The sequence below is a fragment of the Staurois parvus genome, unplaced genomic scaffold (genome assembly GCF_062004578.1).
Source record: "Staurois parvus isolate SC_StPar_1 unplaced genomic scaffold, SC_StPar_1.0 ptg000439l, whole genome shotgun sequence".
Lineage (NCBI taxonomy): Eukaryota > Metazoa > Chordata > Amphibia > Anura > Ranidae > Staurois > Staurois parvus.
Genome location: NW_028318235.1, coordinates 9,382,036 through 9,400,671, shown reverse-complemented (window position 1 = coordinate 9,400,671; position 18,636 = coordinate 9,382,036). Strand labels below are relative to the sequence as shown.

Here is an 18,636-nt window from a genome sequence, read left to right as displayed (position 1 = left end):
CCTTTGAAAAGGAGAGGAACAGAAGACCAAGTGGTGGATTTTCAGACCTATGAAACAGATGGTTTATGCTGAAAAGACCAAGAAACACAAATTATTTGGTGGAGTCGGCTCCCTTTCCTCAGACATGAGCTCTTGAAATGAGCTGTCTGAGCGACCTAGCTATGGTGTAAGATGCAGGGTGACCTTTGAGTACAACAAAAAGGATATCGGTTTTCTAAAAAATGTTGTAGCTAGGTAAGCCACAACTGTTCAGGCCACATTCAGACAATGGAGTGAAGTCTACTTGGTGTGCTTTGAGGCAGGACAGAAGGAAGGGAGGACAATATCCTCAATGAGGTGAGAAAAGAAGAGACCACCCTGGAAAGGAATGTAGGTCTGGGTCTAAGGGCCACTTACAGCTACATAAGATAAACATGCCTGATGGAGGTAATGGTCACCATAAAGGAAACTTTGCTGATGAGACCCTCTCCAATGGGAAATTCTGGATTGGTTCAAAGAGGTTTTTGAAGAACCAGATTTAGATCCCAGAGGAACACTGAGGGCAGAAGTGGGGGATTAACATGAGCTATACCTTGTATAAAAGGTCTCGACAAGAGTGTGTAAAGCCAAAGGTCTTTGGAACAGAATGGACAGAGTAGAAACATACCTTTGCAGCATTAAGAGCCATATGTTGGTCTAGACCAGACTGTAGGAAAGCCAGGATGTGAGTAATAGAATATTCCTGAGGTGCCTATTTTGGCTACAGCCAAACTAGGCTAAGTGAAAAGGGAAGTCTTACATGGGTTTCAACAGTCATACCATTAAAGTCAGTGACTGAGAAGCAGGGTAGAATAGAGGGCCTTGTGACAGGTGGTCTGGCCTGTTTGGAAGAGTCAAAGGCTCGTCTGCCAGAAGTCTGGTTATGTTTGTGTACCAAGTGACTCCTGGCCCAATTTGGGGCAATCAGGATGAAATTGTTCCCCTTCTATCTTGCCAAGCAGTTGAGGGAGAACCTTCACTGAAGGGAATGCATCAACTAGACTGATCAGGCTCCAAGATGTCACCAGGGCCTCTACACAAAAGGCCAGGGATCCTTGGATGTGGTCAATAACCTGTCAAGATTCTTGTTGAATCTGGAGGCCATGGTGTCCACATCTGGTGTTCCGCATTTCAACACAGGAAGATCTCAGAGTGAAGCGGCCACTCTCCCAAGTCCAGGCATTGTTGACTTAGGAAGTCTGCCTGTCAATTTTCCACTCAGAATGTAGATGGTGGAGTGCGCTGAAATGGGTTTCTTCTCTCAAAAGAGAATTAGACTTTCCTTCTTAAGAGCTGCCCGACTCCTGGTTCCGTCCTGGTAGATCATTTAAGTGTACAGTGTCAACGTGCAGAAGAGTAATCCAGTGAAGGAGAGTCAGCCTTATTGCGCTGTTGCAGAATAGTGATAGGAAGCGTAGACTCCTATGGGACGAGATGCCCTGGACTGTTAGGGGATTGTGTATCCCTCCCCAGCCTGACAGGCTGGTGCCTGTGGTTATAACCTCCTAAGGAAAGGGAAGGAATGACATCTGACAGTTTGAGTTTTTCAGCAGCAGGTCACGGAAGGATCTGTGACATGGATGCTGTGAAATCATAACTAGGCCAAGAGCGGAGCTAGCATCTTTGTGAAATCTCTTGATTCGTTGAAAAGGGAGACGACAAACTGAAAGTGCTGGTCTCCCACAGCAAAGTGTAGAAATCACTGGTGTATAGGAAAGATAGAAATGTGATCGGCATCTTTAGGTTTGCCAGAAATTCCCCTGACAGAAGTGATGTTAGGATTTGAAGGCCAAAATGGGACACCTCTCTCCAGGTTTTGGGACTGTGAATAGGTTTGAGTAAAACCCTGTGAACCTTACTTCTGCAGGGAGTGGGATTACCACTCCATGCTCCGAAGGTTGATTTACCACAGCCCACAAATCTGCTGGTGTAAGTTGAAGTTGAAATATTGGCAGTAAGGAGTGGGCAAAGATAAAGATGTTACTTTGTAGCCACTGAAGATTACAGATTGAACTCAAATGTTCAGGACAATTTGGCCCAGTCTTGTGCTAAGGCCAACAACCCCCCCCCCCCTTTCCAGAGCGATGGCACACCTTCATTTTGAAGAGTGCTTCCAATAAGACTTGGAGAATTTAGGGGTCCAAGGCTTATGACGAAAGAATAGAGAAAGAATCTCTTTCAATGCGAAGGGGTAGTAACCACAGTAGCAGTAGCCTAGGGCTGTTTTTCATGGGGTAGAAATACCTTCACCTAGCAACTTCCAATAAGGCTTTCACCATCAAAAGCATGAATAAAAGACACCTTTAATAAGAAGGCTCAGCAAACCAAGCCTGTAACCACAACATTCAGCATATGTAGAGAGGGCAGTGTCAAAAACCAAGCAAATTATATTCTCCAGTGCATTGACACAAAAACAAATGCTAAAAAGGCATGAACTGTAATTGTTACAGAAGAACAAGATCTTCAAACACAGGATCATTCTCCTGCCCATTTGTCCAGGTAGCTACGGTCTGACAAATGGACATAGCGGGAATAGCCAGCTGAAGATCAAGACCATTGAAAGCTGCCTCAGTAAGGTTTCAGAGCACCTGTCAACTGATTTCTTAAAGAGGAGACATTTCGACAAACAGTGAGATGCCTGAACCAAGATGGCAGGATCCACTACCAAAAAAAGGACCATTTTTTCATAGTTTCCATTTCCATAGGATAGGACTCGGTAAAGAGTTTACGAGGGATAAATATTGTCAGGATTTACCCAATCCTCATTTCACCATCCATTTAGTACCCTTATCAGCTTGATTTGGCTGAGGAGATTCAGGTGCTGTTAAACATAGTCCAGTACACACTGCATCAATAAGCAAGCTTACTGTAGAAAGCATTGTGCATGAAGCCTTAGCTTGTGTCTCAAAAAATGTAGAAGGTGAACAAACTGATAGAGTCCTTATTTGCATCTACCTCACCCTGCTCAATATATTTCTTGAAAAGTGAGAAGAATCAAGGTCATACTTCTGAACAGATTCAGGTGGTGAAAAAGAAAGACAGCTTTTAGCCCCAGGACGATCAAGATTTTAAAAAGAAATCATAGTTACAGTAAAATGTGCCTTAGATAGGTCTGTTTGCTGTGCTCCTGAAACAGAGCTAAAATAAGTTAACCTGTGTTAATATGGGGCCTTGCTCCAGTGCAGGGGAATGCTTTCACCTTGAAGAGTTTTGGTTTTCCTTGGTGCGGTCTATAGCCTGAGTGCTATTAGATTCTTTTGTCTTTGCACCCTGTCTCCGCCATTGTAAAGTGAGTGGATCACCTGTGGGAAACTCATGAACTGGAGGAGGAACGAGAGGGTATCTGCATATCTGGAAAGTAGCCACTATAAAAACACAAGTGCTGTGTGTGTGTGCCTCTGGAGAAGCAGGTAGCACAACTGCTTCATGCATTTTTAGTGGGCAGAAGTACGCCAGCAGGAAGGGGTCTGCAATTACATCACTGCCCAAGGAGTAATGCTGTGTTAGAAAGAACACTCCAAATTCTAAACCTAAATGATACCTTTCACCAAATGTGGTAGACACATTTACAGAGGGGGATAGCACACAAGTGAAATAACACCCCACATACAAAACAGGACATGGCTGCAATTTACAGGGAAACCCTGTCTTACCGTATCCACACTGTAGATCCTCCAAGGGGACCAAACGTCACCCATCACTGGTGGGCAATACTCACAAAGGGGTCTTAAGCTATAGGAATTGACTATAGCCCTGGACCTTATAGCACCCAGCAGTTAGCTACACTTGTTACACCATGTGCCAAGGTACACGCCAAGTGCAGGATCCAGTGCCTGAAGCAAATATTACAGGTCAGCCCAATGATGCAGGGTCCAGGTATAGTTCCAAAGATATACATTGACAGAAACCGATCCGAAAACTACTAAAAAGCCCTGAGGCAATAAGCAGTTGGATCTAGATAGAAGCATCAGTTGAAAAAGTGAAGAAAAATATAGCAATCATCCATAATACTGACTATCCACCACAGTCATCGAGGCATGGACTCCAACAGACCTTTGAAGGTATGCTGTAGTATCTGACACCAAGCTGTCAGTAGCAGATGCTTAAAGACCTGAAAGTTGCGATGTAAGGCACCATGGATCAGACTTGTTCTTTCAGCACATCCCACAAACTCTCGACTGGATTGAGATCTGGAGAATTTGGAGGAAGTCAACACCTCCAACGTCTTGTTGTGTTTCTAAAACCATTCATCAATTAATCTGACTGGGTCACCTTCTTCCATTACTCTGTGGTCCAGTTATGATGCTCACATTCCCAATGCAGGTGCTTTTGGCTATGGACACGGATTAGTATGGGCAGCCTGACCAGTCTGAGGCTATGCAGCCCCATATGCAACAAACTATCAGAACCAGCATTAACTATTTAAGCAGTTTAAGCTACAGTAGCTATTCTATTGGATTCATCTAAATGGGCCAGCCTTAGCTCCCTAAGGGTGTGAGTCTTGGCCATCCATGACCCTGTCCCCAGTTCTCCTTCCTTGGACCAATCTTGACAGGCCCAAATCACTACAGACACAGACGGAAACATCCCAGAAGAGTTGAATATGTGAATAAACTCAAGCACTTACTATGGTGAATAAATAAGTATAATTTGAATACGGTTACAGTTTGTGCACACAACCCATGTCTCAGTGGGCTAAATGATGAAGAATATCAATGAAAAAAATGCTGCGCTACATATACAAAAATGCACAATATCTATAAAATATATAAACATAGAAAAGTGATATAAAAAAAACAAAGTATGTGACTTCAAAGAAAAATACTCCAAAAACAGAAATTAAAATCCAATCAAGTGTTCTCCTGTGACTCCTCCTTGAGACAACGACCACCGTGTGCATCTGTCACAGAGTTCCAGTGTAAAACATCCTCCACCATATATCTGCTCACCTCCAGCATTGTGACCTCACATTATACAATGTTTTGGTCTAACTGCACTTTTGGTCACAAATGTATGGACTCTGGAGTTATTATACAGCAATTTAATCTTCAAAAGGATGCTCCCTCCAGATAACCGCCTCAGGCTCAGCCATATTCCTCAAACAAAAGCTCAACATAGTGCTTTATCCTTTAAAAACTTTTATTAAACATTAAACATAAGAAATGCACTCACATTCAGTAGGTGCATATCTGCACCAGTTAGGGTGAACATCCAGTAATGTACTAATTAGGCAGAAGATGGCAGTATCATCCCCAGCAGCATAGAACCAGCCCAGCCTCCCCTTGATAAAGTTACGTGATCTGTGGTGAAACGCGTCGGGAAGGACTGTGCAGATGATTTAACAACGTTAAAATTAATTGGAACAGCGGTAGTAGTAATCCACACATCGCTCCAGGATTGTCATATCTGTAGGCATTTGCAGTTACACATCGAGCCCATGCATTGCCTTGCAATACATTGTATAGTGACGTTTTGGACCTGGACTGGTTCTATGCTGCTGGAGAGGATACTGTCATCTTGTGCCCACTTAGTACATTACTAGATGTTCACCATACCTGGTGCAGATATGCGCCTACGGAATGTGAGTGCATTTCTTATGTTTAATGTGCAATAAAAGTTTTTAAAGGATAAAGCACTATGTTGAGCTTTTGTTTATGAGGAATACGGCTGAGCTTGAGGCAGTAATATGGAGGGAGCAGGCTCTGGATTACTCAGCAATTTGATCTTCAGAGTCCATACATTTGGGACCAAAAGTGCAGTTAGACCAAAACATTGTATAATGTGAGGTCACGCTGCTGGAGGTGAGCAGATATATGGGAGGATGTTTTGCACTGGAACTCTGTGACAGATGCACACAGTGGTCGTTATCTCAAGGAGAGGTCACAGGAGAACACTTAATTAATTGGACTTTAATTTCTTTTTTTGGAATATTTTTCTTTGAAGTCACAATCTTTGTTATTTGATATCACTGTTCTATGTTTATATATTTTATAGATATTGTGAATTTTTGTATATGTAGCGCAGCATTTTTTTCACTGATATAATCCCAGAAGAATTGCAGTTTTGGAGTTGCTCTTACTTAGTAGTCTAGCCATTACGATTTGACCTTTGTCAAAGTCGCTCAAATTCTTACATTTGCCCCCCCCCCCTTTTTTTTTTTGCTTTCAACACAGCTTCAGAAACGTTCACTTGTGGTCTAATATATCCCACCCACTTTCAGGTGTCATTGTAATAAGAATCAATGTTACTCACTTTACCTGTCATAGCCCCTAAATAGTCTTCAAGGACTGGATTCCAGCTCAACAAATTGTATCTCGTGCCTACCAGAGCATCAAAGGCAGGATCGAGTGCCTAAAGGTGACATTACAGGTCAGTTATGCATTTTTTCCTTGCAGGGTCCAGGTATAGAGCAAAACCCAAGAAGAAACTGATCTGAAAGCTACAAAAAAAGGAGCCCCAGTGGCACTGCAGCAACTGAAAAATCTTGCTAGAAATAAAGAAAAAAAATGATAGAATGTGAAAAGTATTTGCGTCTCAGAGCAGATAGAAAATGTCCGTTCTAATGTCACTAGCAAAACATTGAAGCATGTTGGGATAGAGAGGGGGTTATACTGGGCTGTTTTCAAAGCTTTGCCAGTGTCCAATTCTCCTGAAGGTGGTAGTATAACCTAGAGTTTCAGAACATTATCTTATGTTTTCTAACGTACCACTAAGAATAAAAAACACTTAACTATAAAACCTAATTACGCAAAGAAAAATTTGACAAATATTTTCCTATGCTTTGTGTTCACAACAGAGAAAAAAAACAAATCACCATTAAAACAAAAAGTACATTTGAAGTCAAAACATTTTTGTTGATTTTTAGAAGAGTAAAACAAGTATAAAACCTTTTGTTGCCGAAGCTTTTTTTTGGCTTAGATGGCACATTCACTGCAATCTTCCACCGCGCAGTACACCATTGCCCATAAAATATCAAGGGGACTGAACCCCACTATAAATGTTAGATGGCACTATGCCATTATGACACACGTCAGAAGGGGTACCACACTGCTTACTGCAAACATCGTGTGGGGGGGGCTCAATGCTTTACAGGCGCCATATACAAAAAATGCACTTATTAAGATAAGGAGGTCACTACAACACTGACCCCCTAATGTAAGGGGCACTTCTTCACTGACCACTCTGCACAGTGCATACCCATCTGTACTCTATAAGTTGTGCTGTATGTCAAGAACTCCCGACTGCTGCACTTTGTAAGCTGTGCTATACATTAAATATTACAAAAAATGCTAAATGGTCCAATTCTTGTAACATTCTCCTTTAAAGCTGGCTAGGACAAAATACTAGTTCTATAATCGTTGTGCAGGAAAGCATATGCAATAAAATTTTATTTCCTCCCTGAGGTTATTGGATGACTAAGACTCTTGCTTTGGAGCATTTTGAGGGTATAAGGACTGCAGAATATGAGTGTAGTGTACACAGCAATAAGTCCTAGGTTCTATTTACCTATAAATACAGAGGATTCACCGATAATGTGGCCACATGCACTGCAGCTTCTCTCTTTTCAGGGTGAACTAGGTCTATCATAATCCTAGCAATACCCAATCTGCTTTTTCACCAGAATATACTTTTTTTTTTAACAAAATTAGTACACTTAGAGAATCCTCGATAAACGGACTACTTTACCTTTTGCGGACCACACAGTGCACAGATGCGGCAGCAGGAGGGTGGGTCTTAACATCCACATGCTGCACATCGGCATCCATGTGAACCAATGTTTGACATGAAAATTTAAGCCACATCCCATAGACTTAGGAAGCTTTTTCAATATCTTTGACCTTGCAAACAAGTAGACTTTTATTCAAACAGTGTCTGCAGATCAGTGTAATATACTTAAAAACATAAGGAAATATTCCCTTTTTTAATCATTTACCAAAATATCAAATAGATGTAATGATGTCTGGTGGAAAAAGAATTTGCTCAGTAGGTTCTAACAGACTATTAAATTTTTTACCACTACTCCATACAAAATAATTCAGTTGCAACATATTTCTTTATTTCCCTGCATGAACTTATATTCCACAACATTTCAATGGGATTCAAATCAGGACTTTGACTAGGCCATTCCATAATTTCTTGGTTGATTGCTACTGGTGATCCTGTGTCATCAAGGACATTTAAATATGATGTAGAATTCAAAGTTAATACAATTCGTGCAAGCTGCTCAGGCCCTTAAGCAGCAAAACAAGCACAACCCATAACATTTATATCACAATGCTTCACAGTTGAGATATTTCCTGAAAGTAGAGTCACTGGATAAATAAAATAGTGGCAGTTTATCAAACACAGTTTCAGGAAATAACTAAATGAGTTGTAATACGCACAAACAATATACCTAATTTTTTGGTAAAATATAAAAGATGGAGCTGGTTGCATAAATGGATACATGCCATGTCAAGCCTTAAAGCATAAATTCACCTTTGGGAACATGTTACACCCATTTTAGGGTGGAACTTGTCCCACTGCTGCAGCTCATCCCTGATCTGCCGCCTCTAGTGACAGTGAGACGAGGATCTTCTCCCCGCACTCGCAGTCAGGACTAAAAAAAAAAACAAAAAAACAAAAAAACAAAAAGCCACAACACCATCAGCTTTTGCAGCTAATGGCTTGTAGTTTTCAGAGAACTGGTGAGCACTCTATGTAGTTGTCATGTAACTGCCTGCCCGTACAAGGTATGGGCAGACAGATTACACTGACAGTCTTCAGGAGCCTTGCATTACACCGGAAATCTGCTGATCACGGGTGCAATACTTCACAGGTGCCTAATAAATAAATGAACTTTACCTGCACTAAGATGTGCATTTATTATTATTATTTTTTTTTAAAAAGTGAACTTACACTTTAAAATTACATGCAAAAAACTAGGGTTCCCAAAATTGTCTACTTGTGATGCTTTAATATTCTTTGCAGGTTATCAATTTAGAGTTAATCATGAAGTATGTGTATAGAGGCACAAGTATGTTTGTGGGTCACCAACACGTACAGTCAGGTCCATAAATATTGGGACATCGACACAATTCTAACATTTTTGGCTCTATACACCACCACAATGGATTTGAAATGAAACGAACAAGATGTGCTTTAACTGCAGACTGTCAGCTTTAATTTGAGGGTATTTACATCCAAATCAGGTGAACGGTGTAGGAATTACAACAGTTTGCATATGTGCCTCCCACTTGTTAAGGGACCAAAAGTAATGGGACAGAATAATATTCAGAAATCAAACTTTCACTTTTTAATACTTGGTTGCAAATCCTTTGCAGTCAATTACAGCCTGAAGTCTGGAACACATAGACATCACCAGATGCTGGGTTTCCCCCTGGTGATGCTCTGCCAGGCCTCTACTGCAACTGTCTTTAGTTCCTGCTTGTTCTTGGGGCATTTTCCCTTCAGTTTTGTCTTCAGCAAGTGAAATGCATGCTCAATCGGATTCAGGTCAGGTGACTGACTTGGCCATTGCATAACATTCCACTTCTTTCCCTTAAAAAACTCTTTGGTTGCTTTTGCAGTATGCTTTGAGTCATTGTCCATCTGCACTGTGAAGCGGCATCCAATGAGTTCTGAAGCATTTGGCTGAATATGAGCAGATAATATTGCCTGAAACTCTTCAGAATTCATCCTGCTGCTTTTGTCAGCAGTCACATCAATAAATACAAGAGAACCAGTTCCATTGGCAGCCATACATGCCCACGCCATGACACTACCACCACTATGCTTCACTGATGAGGTGGTATGCTTAGGATCATGAGCAGTTCCTTTCCTTCTCCATACTCTTCTCTTCCCATTACTCTGGTACAAGTTGATCTTGGTCTCATCTGTCCATAGGATGTTCCAGAACTGTGATGAGACCAAGATCAACTTGTACCAGTGATGGGAAGGGAAGAGTATGGAGAAGGTGAAAGTGAAAGTTTGATTTATGATTATTATTTGTGCCCCATTACTTTTGGTCCCTTAACAAGTGGGAGGCACATATGCAAACTGTTGTAATTCCTACACCGTTCACCTGATTTGGATGTAAATACCCTCAAAATTAAAGCGGACAGTCTGCAGTTAAAGCACATCTTGATAATTTCATTTCAAATTCATTGTGGTGGTGTATAGAGCCAAAAATGTTAGAATTGTTTCGATATTTATGGACCTGACTGTAGCTCGTTTGATTTTGCCATTTCTCCATGGGTCAAAAGCAAAGAGAACACCAGACCCTAGTTTTCTGAGGTTTAAAATAAAACACATTTCACCTGTGTTCTAGTCAGTGATAAGCTCAAGCCTGTTTGGGCTAGGATTCTAACCCTCAGGTGCGAGCCCACTAGGAAGTCATTATCTGTACGGGCAAATGCTAGGACTTTCTTCTCCCTGCCTAGATCAACATTCCTTTATACTTCAAAGTTTGGGCCTGCACCCTTCAGTTCATCACCAAGGGTTTTTGTTTGCCATTGAGCAGACAAAAATGGAGGGTCTTCACTCAAACATAGAGAAGGTTGGGTGATTATCTGTGGCTCCAACTAGATTCAGCAGTGTCAGAGTGACTGGCACCCTGGATCAAAAGGAATACCACAGCATTTTACAGCACTGGACATTACCCTCTGGTCTACTCCTAGTTAATCTACGATTTATCCTACACTAAAAATATGACCCAAAACATACTAGGCTTTGTCAGAACTACTTTTAGAAAAGAGCAAGACAGTAGGCTTCAAATCATGGAATGGCCAGCACAGACCTAACTCAACTTCATCAAGCTGGTTTGAAATCAACTAGACCAAAAGGGTGAAAGAAAAGCAACCTAGAGTGCAATACATTTGTGGAAACTTATGAAAGTATTGAGAAGGATTTTATGAATATTTGATTTCCATTGTAGAAAGAATGCGCCAATATGTTAGCTGTTGTGACTACTTTGAACAGCCGAAATTTAGAATACATTTTGTTAAATAAAACGATACCATAATTTTATTTTTTTAACCTACCGTATTTTTTGCTCCACTTTTTCCCCCAAAAAATATGGGGGAAAATGTCTCTGCGTCTTATGGAGCGAATACTGACCAGTCCTCCACCTGTCACCGCTGCCGTGTTAGGGCCAGTGGCTGTTCCATCCCACTGCAGGCTGTCACCGAAGTTCACCCTACCTTATCCCCTCTCTCAGCGGACTGTCCCCACAGCTCTTCATAGCAGGCAGTCCCCTCGCCGAACCCAGCCAGCTTGCTCTGCAGTCCGGTCCGCCCTGCAGGTGTGGCCTGTCCTTGGAGCTCGTCCCCGCTCCTGGCATGTCTATGTACTGCACTCCCTGCTCTGCAGTCCGGTTTGGTCGCAAGGGGTGGCCTGTCCTTACAGCTCCTCCCCTTTCCTGGCATGTGTCCATAGTGCGCTCCCTGCTCTGCAGTCTGGTCCTATCTACTGGTGTGGCCTGTCCTCGGAGCTCAGTGCACCCCCTGCCTTCAATAGCCTGCCTTCTGCAAGTAAAAATGACAGATGCTGGGAGTTGTAGTCCTTTTCCTTGATGTATGGTGTCAGATCATTTGATATTCTGGGTGGAGGGGCCCTGTTGGGACTTTATATGATGTACTGTGTCCGCAGTCTCTGGTCATTTCCTGTACTGTGTCCGCAGTCTCTGGTCATCTCCTGTACTGTGTCCGCAGTCTCTGGTCATCTCCTGTACTGTGTCCGCAGTCTCTGGTCATCTCCTGTACTACGTCTGCAGTCCATTGATTCAGAATATTTTTTTTCTAGTTTTCTGCCTCTAAAACCTAGGTGCATCTTATGGAGCGAAAAATACGGTAACTTATTTGTTCTGTATGCTTACTGCAGAACACAATGAAAACCTTTCTAAAACCTTAGCCCAGTTGTGTGCATGCATAAAGTTTACTTTTTGATCTAAATAGGTTTTTTTTTTTCCTAGATTTTTTGTGATTCAAGCACTTCTACCATACAGCAAAAATACCATTTTCTTACTTTCTGGTTTTGCTTTACTATTTCCAGCTCACTTCCTTTGTGATAGGACACTGTGTGGTGTTGAAAATTTTCCTAGAGCATCACCTGGAGGCAGAGAGATTTTCCTTGCCTGGCTGTCCAGTGTGGTAAATGAGCATAAAACTAAAAAAAAGGACTACAGACTAACCAATCATTTGGAATAGAATCCAACCACTGTTTCCAGTTTAACACAATTCTATCAGCCTCAGAACTGCAGCAGAAAACTTCCTAGGCTTCCAAAGAAGAAATTGAGCTCTGGATGTCAACCGCCACAGACCGGTAGTAGAGAAGAAGACCAATTTCAATCCATCAATCTCTTCTGCGGACACTGAACCAATAAATGATTGGGACTTTAGTGTAATAGTGTTGAGAGCAAATTCTAATGTCCTAATCTGCATCCATTGAACATAACGAGAGGGATCCAATACAATGACGTTTCCAAAAAGAGAACCTGTAAACACTGTATACTGGTAAATAGGGGGTACATCAGTCCTTCTGTGACTTTTGCTTTACTCACAGGGAAAAGGTTAATGCCAATGCTGGCCATAAACGTTGTGTGTCCTTTGATGCCTGATGTCTGCTACAAGTAAATTTGGTCAGATATTGCACATGGCTGAGAACTCCCTCACCACCTTCGAGTGACAATGCTAGGTGTCGAAGGAGACAATCACAGTGCTGTCACATTGGAGGTTTGGGAGTCACATGCTTACCATACTCAAAAGTACCATATATGTCACATCAAGGAAGCAAAGGGATGGTAAGCATATGCAGAATATGTGGATTAATGAGTGTTCTATATTAAAAGTTTAGTATCTAATATCTGCTAGCATATCAAAGAAGAGCCAATATAATGGTAGCCAAGCACACTTCCGAAAATGATCAATTACTTTTCTAATTGATCTATCCAAATAGCAATAACTGGTCTATAGTTGACAACCCATTCAACTGATATGACACACATAGGGAAGTGTATTTCGATCAACAGTTGAAAAATAAGATTGTAAGTTACTGATCGCATATCGGTTTTCCCCGCGAAATTTCGATATATGAACAGAACATCTCATCATTGCCATTATATGCAAAACAGTAAATTTTCTACCCTGGCCAGTCAATTCAGTTTGACTAAATTCAATCTAAATCATGTCTGAAATTGACCGAACAAGAGGTTATTCTGATTTGCCTGTTTGCAGATTTGATTGTTTTGATCAAATCGCACATTGATTATACGATTAAACGGAATCAAGTATGATCACCATAATCCTTTTAATCAGCAGTGTGCAGTGGTCACTATAGCAGCCCAGCTGCTGAAGTGAGGAGGCCTAAGGTGCAGTGTTGCACCTTCAAAGAGTGCAGCAAGTAAGCTTTTTCACCTCAGGACAGAGTGCGTTACTGGTAAGATCACCAGGTGTAAAACATAAAAAAGGGAAAAATCCTGAAAATGCATTACTGCATGTTTGTTGCACACTAATGCACACTTTAACTAAGAGATCACAGTAAAATCTGACAATAATGAAGTATGGTGTAAATTTCTGACCAATGCCCACTGAAAAACTTACCGAATTTATATCTATAGCCAGTGAAGAAGGAGTTTGGATACCAGGAGGGGACTGAGGAACTGTTGTTGATATTGAGACAGTAAGGGGAGGCAGTTGTGTTCCTCTCTGTAAATTGGAGCCCTGCATCATTGAGGAACTCTGCGGCAGGCCACTTGGCACTTGTGTTTGCTGCGGAGAAGCTGACTGTGTAAAAAAAGTATAAGGGGGTAGCTGCTGTTCCAGTGACAATGCATCCATTGCTACAGCCTGAAAAACAGGAGGAATTAAAATTAGCAAATGCAGTGCATCTTTATTACACAAGTATTTAAAAACAAGCAGATGTTCAGCTTTCCAAATGCATTAACCAGTAGGTATTACAGCACAGACAGCACTGTTATGATATATAGCATAAAGAAATTCTACATATGCATGCCATTTAAAAAATGCTCTGCACAAAGAAAACAAGCAGAGAATGCTGCTGGTGATGCAGGAGGCCAGAGTGGCAACTGAAGATGAACGCTTTTAAGAATTTTGCTGTCCCAAATAAGTTTCTTCTAATGCTGTTTATACTAGGTCCAGATGGATGCTGGAGATGGTACAAATTATAGTCTTATTCCTGCCGGATACATCTCTTAGCTGTGAAGGACCATATATTTCACTCTCTTTACCTCTTGTCTGTTCATAACACATTATGTATACTGCTCACAGAATTCAAGGCCTTCTGTTAACAGAAAAGGGGAGATGAAGGGCAAGTAAATGACAAGACCTACCCTTGTGCTTTTACAAAAACACTAATATGGGACCAAGCAAAAGTGTAAGAAACATTTGGTGGAGTTCCACTTTAAAACTGGCAACTGCTGTCTTTCCAACTTGTATATCTAGCCTAATGCATTACACTTTTTCTTTAATTTTTTTTTAGGACAGATAGATGTTTAATGTGAAAGAAGAATTGGCATCAAAAACCCAAGAGATCAACTCAACGGAGAGATGACAGTCTAAGTCATCGCAACCCACAAAAGCAGCTAAGACTGGTCATTTTAAAAAGCCACCAGGAAAAATAAATGTATTTATAGTTTCAAAACTACATCTGAGACTGATGTGGTTAAACAAGACAGATGCAGTTTAAAGCAATCTTGCAATGAGATCTGACTTGAGGTTTCCTTTTTAAAAAGAAAGTGGCCATACTGCCACTAACTTCAACACCGAATACCTGTTATGCTAGCTAGTAATACCAGCATTTTCAGTACTACGGGTCAGCAAAGTCACAGTACTCCTTTAATTTAAAATTATTGGTTTCAGGTATGAAAAAGCCAGACTTTCAAAACTTTGTTATACAAGTCTGCTACAAATAAGAATATTGTACGAGACTTTGGGTCAGTTCTACTTCGCTCCAAAGCTCAATGAACAATGAATGTTAATCAAAAGCACGTGTCCTTAACACGGACATTAAACAAAAGGTGTAAAATAAGAACTTTGGTGCATGCAGTAAAATCAATTTCATGGAGTTTATTAAGGTATACAGAATCCAGAGACAATTGGGTTATACTGCCATCAACAGGAAGGAACTGGACAACTTGCAAAAAAGCCAATTATCAGCCAGGATAAACTCCTCCCACTCCTCCATCCCAGTATGCTTCACTCTGTAGAAAAGCAGTGTTAGAAGATCACATAGTCATCCAGTTCAACCATATTAAAAAAAAAAAAGAAAACAGTTATAATCCTATACCCACAGTTGATCCAGAGGTAGGCAAAAAAACAGCAAAGCATGATCCAATTTGCTCCTGCAGGGGAAAAAAAATTCCTTCCCGATTCCCCGAGAGGCAATCTGATATTCCCTGGATCAACTTTACCTATAAATGTTAGTAAGCAGTTATATTGTGTGTATATTTCTCCAGTTCTCTAATGTTCTTTTTGTGAATTGGTGCCCAAAACTGAACTGCATATTCAATATGAGGTCTTGCTACTCATTTGTACAGGGGTAGAAAGATCTCTCTGGAGTCTACACCTCTTAATACAAGAAAGGATTTTGCTCACTTTAGAAACTGCAGCTTGGCATTGCATGCCATTATTAAGTTTGTAATCTACCAGAACACCCAGATCTTTCACCATTGATTTCCCCAGTTGTACTCCCCCTAGTATGTATGATGCATGCATATTCTTAGCCCCCAAGTGCATAACCTTACATTTATCAACATTAAACCTCATTTGCCACATAGTTGCCAATTAAACAGTGCATTGATGTCGGCTTGTAAATTGGAGACATCCAGTAAGGACGTGATTCCACTGCACAGCTTGGTGTCATCTGCAAAGTCTGAAATGGGATTTTTAATCCCAGAACCTATATTGTTTATAAATATATTAAGTAAAGGTCCAAACACTGAACCTTGGGGTACACCACTAACAACCATAGACCATTCAGAGTATGAATCATTAACCACTACTCTCTGAATACGATCTTTTAGCCAGTTTTCTATCCATTTACATACAAGCATGTAGACATAACCTTACACATTAGCAGTGTGTGGGGAACTGTGTCAAACGCTTTTGCTAAATCCAAGTATACCATGTCCACCGCCACCCCCCTGTCCAAGGTTTTGCTCACCTCCTCATAAAAAAGAAATCAGATTTGTTTGACAATTTCTGTCTTTCATGAATCCATGCTGTCTGTTGCTTAAAATATTTTTTTCCAGCAAGAACTTATCTATGTGGTCTTTTATTAAACTCTACAGTATCTTCACAACTATAGAAGTTAAACTAATAGGACTATAATTACTTGTGACCCCTTTTTAAATATTGGCACCACATTGGCCTTACGCCAATCCAGTGGTACTATGCCAGTCATTATAGAGTCCCTAAAAATTAGAAACAATGGCTTTGAAATGACAGAGCTCAATTCTTTAAGGACCCATGAGTGTATGCCATCCGGTCCAGGTGCTTTATTCACCTTTATTCTGTCTAAAAATTCCTGATCATATCAATTGTGAGCCAATGAGGATCATCTGGAGCTGTGTCAATACCATGTCCATTATGGACAAGAGCTCCCTCATGCTCCTTCGTATACACAGAGCTGAAGAAGGTATTTAATAAATTTGCCTTCTCTTTGTCCCCAGTCACCCACTCTAGATTTTGTAAAGGGCATACATACTTGGACCTGACCTTTTTACAATTAATATATTTGAAGAATTTTTTGGGGTTCGTCCTGCTATCTTTTGCAATCTGGCTTTCATTTTCACTTTTTGCGGCCTTTATTTCCTTTTTACATATTCTGTTAAATTCTTTGTAATGTTTAAATGATAGTTTTCCTTCATTTTTATATTTAATAAAAGCGCTTTTCTTCTTATATATAGGTTTCTTTCCTTTTTTTATTAACTTTGGCTGTAAGCCACATAGGTTTGATTTTTAGCCTTTTAAACTTGTTGCCCATGGGAATATATTTTGCAGTGTGTTCACATACAGTCTTTTTGAAGAACTCCCATTTCTGTGTTGTGTTCATTGATGCCAATGGAGAGCAGCTCTCACTCAGCCTTGGAAAATTAGCTCCCTTATTATTGGTGTTTTTATTTTTCCCATATGTGCTTGTTTACAATAAATGAAATAATGTTATGGTCACTGCTACCCAGATGTTCTTTTATATGGACATTCGTAATAAGCTCTGCATGGTTTGAGATTACCAGGTCCAGCAGAGCATTCATAGTTGGGGCCTCTATGAACTGTACCATAAAACTGTCCTGTAGTAGGTTTATAAATTTTTTCCCTTTAACTGTTCCTGCAGTAAAATTACTCCAGTCAATTTACGGGTAGTTAAAATCCCCCATTATCATCACTGTCCCAGCCCTTTTCGATCTGTGCAAGGAGCGGAGTCCCCACCTCTTCATTAACAATGGAAGGCATATAATAAACACCAACAATTACCTTTGCAGTATGCACCCCTACGTGCAGTACCACCCACCAGCCTCATCACACTTTACATCAGGTACTCGTTCACACTCACTCCGAGATCACTTCTCACATAGAGACAGACACCACCACCTTTCCTTTTTACCCTGTCTCTCCGAAAGAGAACATAGCCATGAATATTAATGGCCCACTCATGTGAAGGATAAGCCAAGATTCAGCAATACCAATTAGATCATAGTTCTCTTCATGCACCAAAGCTAATGCATTGCACACGTATTTTGCATATTTTTTATTTTCATACAAATGGTACCAATTCCAATGGTGTTTGTAACATGGGAACCTTCTTATCTGCCATAGCCCTCTCCCCATCTTCCCCTATTCCACCCACCAATAAGAACTGACCCCTGTCTGATCTGTCCACCCCATTTAATTCTCCCTCCCCCCTCGATCCTAGTTTAAATACTCCTCCAGCCTCCCCATAAGCTTCTTCCCCAGCACAGCAGACCACCTATTTAGGTGCAAACTATCTCTAGCATATAGGTTGTACCCCAAAGAAAAGTCAGCCCAGTGCTCTAGAAACCCAAATCGTTCCCTCTTACAGCAGGTCTTTAGCCATGGATTTAGCTCTCTAATCTCCCTGTCTTTCCTGAGTTGGGCATGGCAAAAGAATTTCACCTCGGAGGTCCTTCCCTTCAACTTACAGCCAAGTGCTTTAAATTGATTCTTAAGGAACCTCCACCTTCCATGTTTTCTCTCATTGGTTCCAACATGGACCAAGACAGCTGTGTCATGCCCAACCCCTCTCAGTAATTTATCAACCCGGTCCACCACATGCCGAACCATGGCACCAGGGAGACCGCATACCATTCAGTTGAGGCAGTCCTGGCAACAAATTATTCTATCAGTCCTTCTGATTATCGAATTTCCTACTACCACCAACTGTCTAGGCCATCCTGTACTACCCTCACCAACCCTCCCAGATGGTCTGCCCTCCAAGCTGTTAAGGATATGCCTGAGGCTCACCATCAAATTCGTAACGGTAAATATGTTAAAACAGTGCTGATAAAAAGTCACAAAATATTATGTGACAGTTCTCTGATATTTTTGGGAAGTTCTAAATGAGCAGGTGACTCCAATATTCCCATCAAGGCATAAAACTTGGTAT

At 41.0% G+C, this 18,636-nt stretch overlaps 1 protein-coding gene across 2 annotated transcripts in view; it reads right to left on the bottom strand.

Annotated features, from left to right (window-relative positions):
* CRTC1 (CREB regulated transcription coactivator 1) overlaps positions 1-18,636 on the bottom strand; it is a 222,764-nt gene that overhangs the window by 55,792 nt on the left and 148,336 nt on the right. For both annotated transcript variants that reach the window (XM_089687919.1, XM_089687920.1), the window contains exon 10: positions 13,596-13,841. In XM_089687919.1, the coding sequence (XP_089544045.1) occupies positions 13,596-13,841 (246 nt within the window). The remainder of the gene's footprint in view (positions 1-13,595; positions 13,842-18,636) is intronic.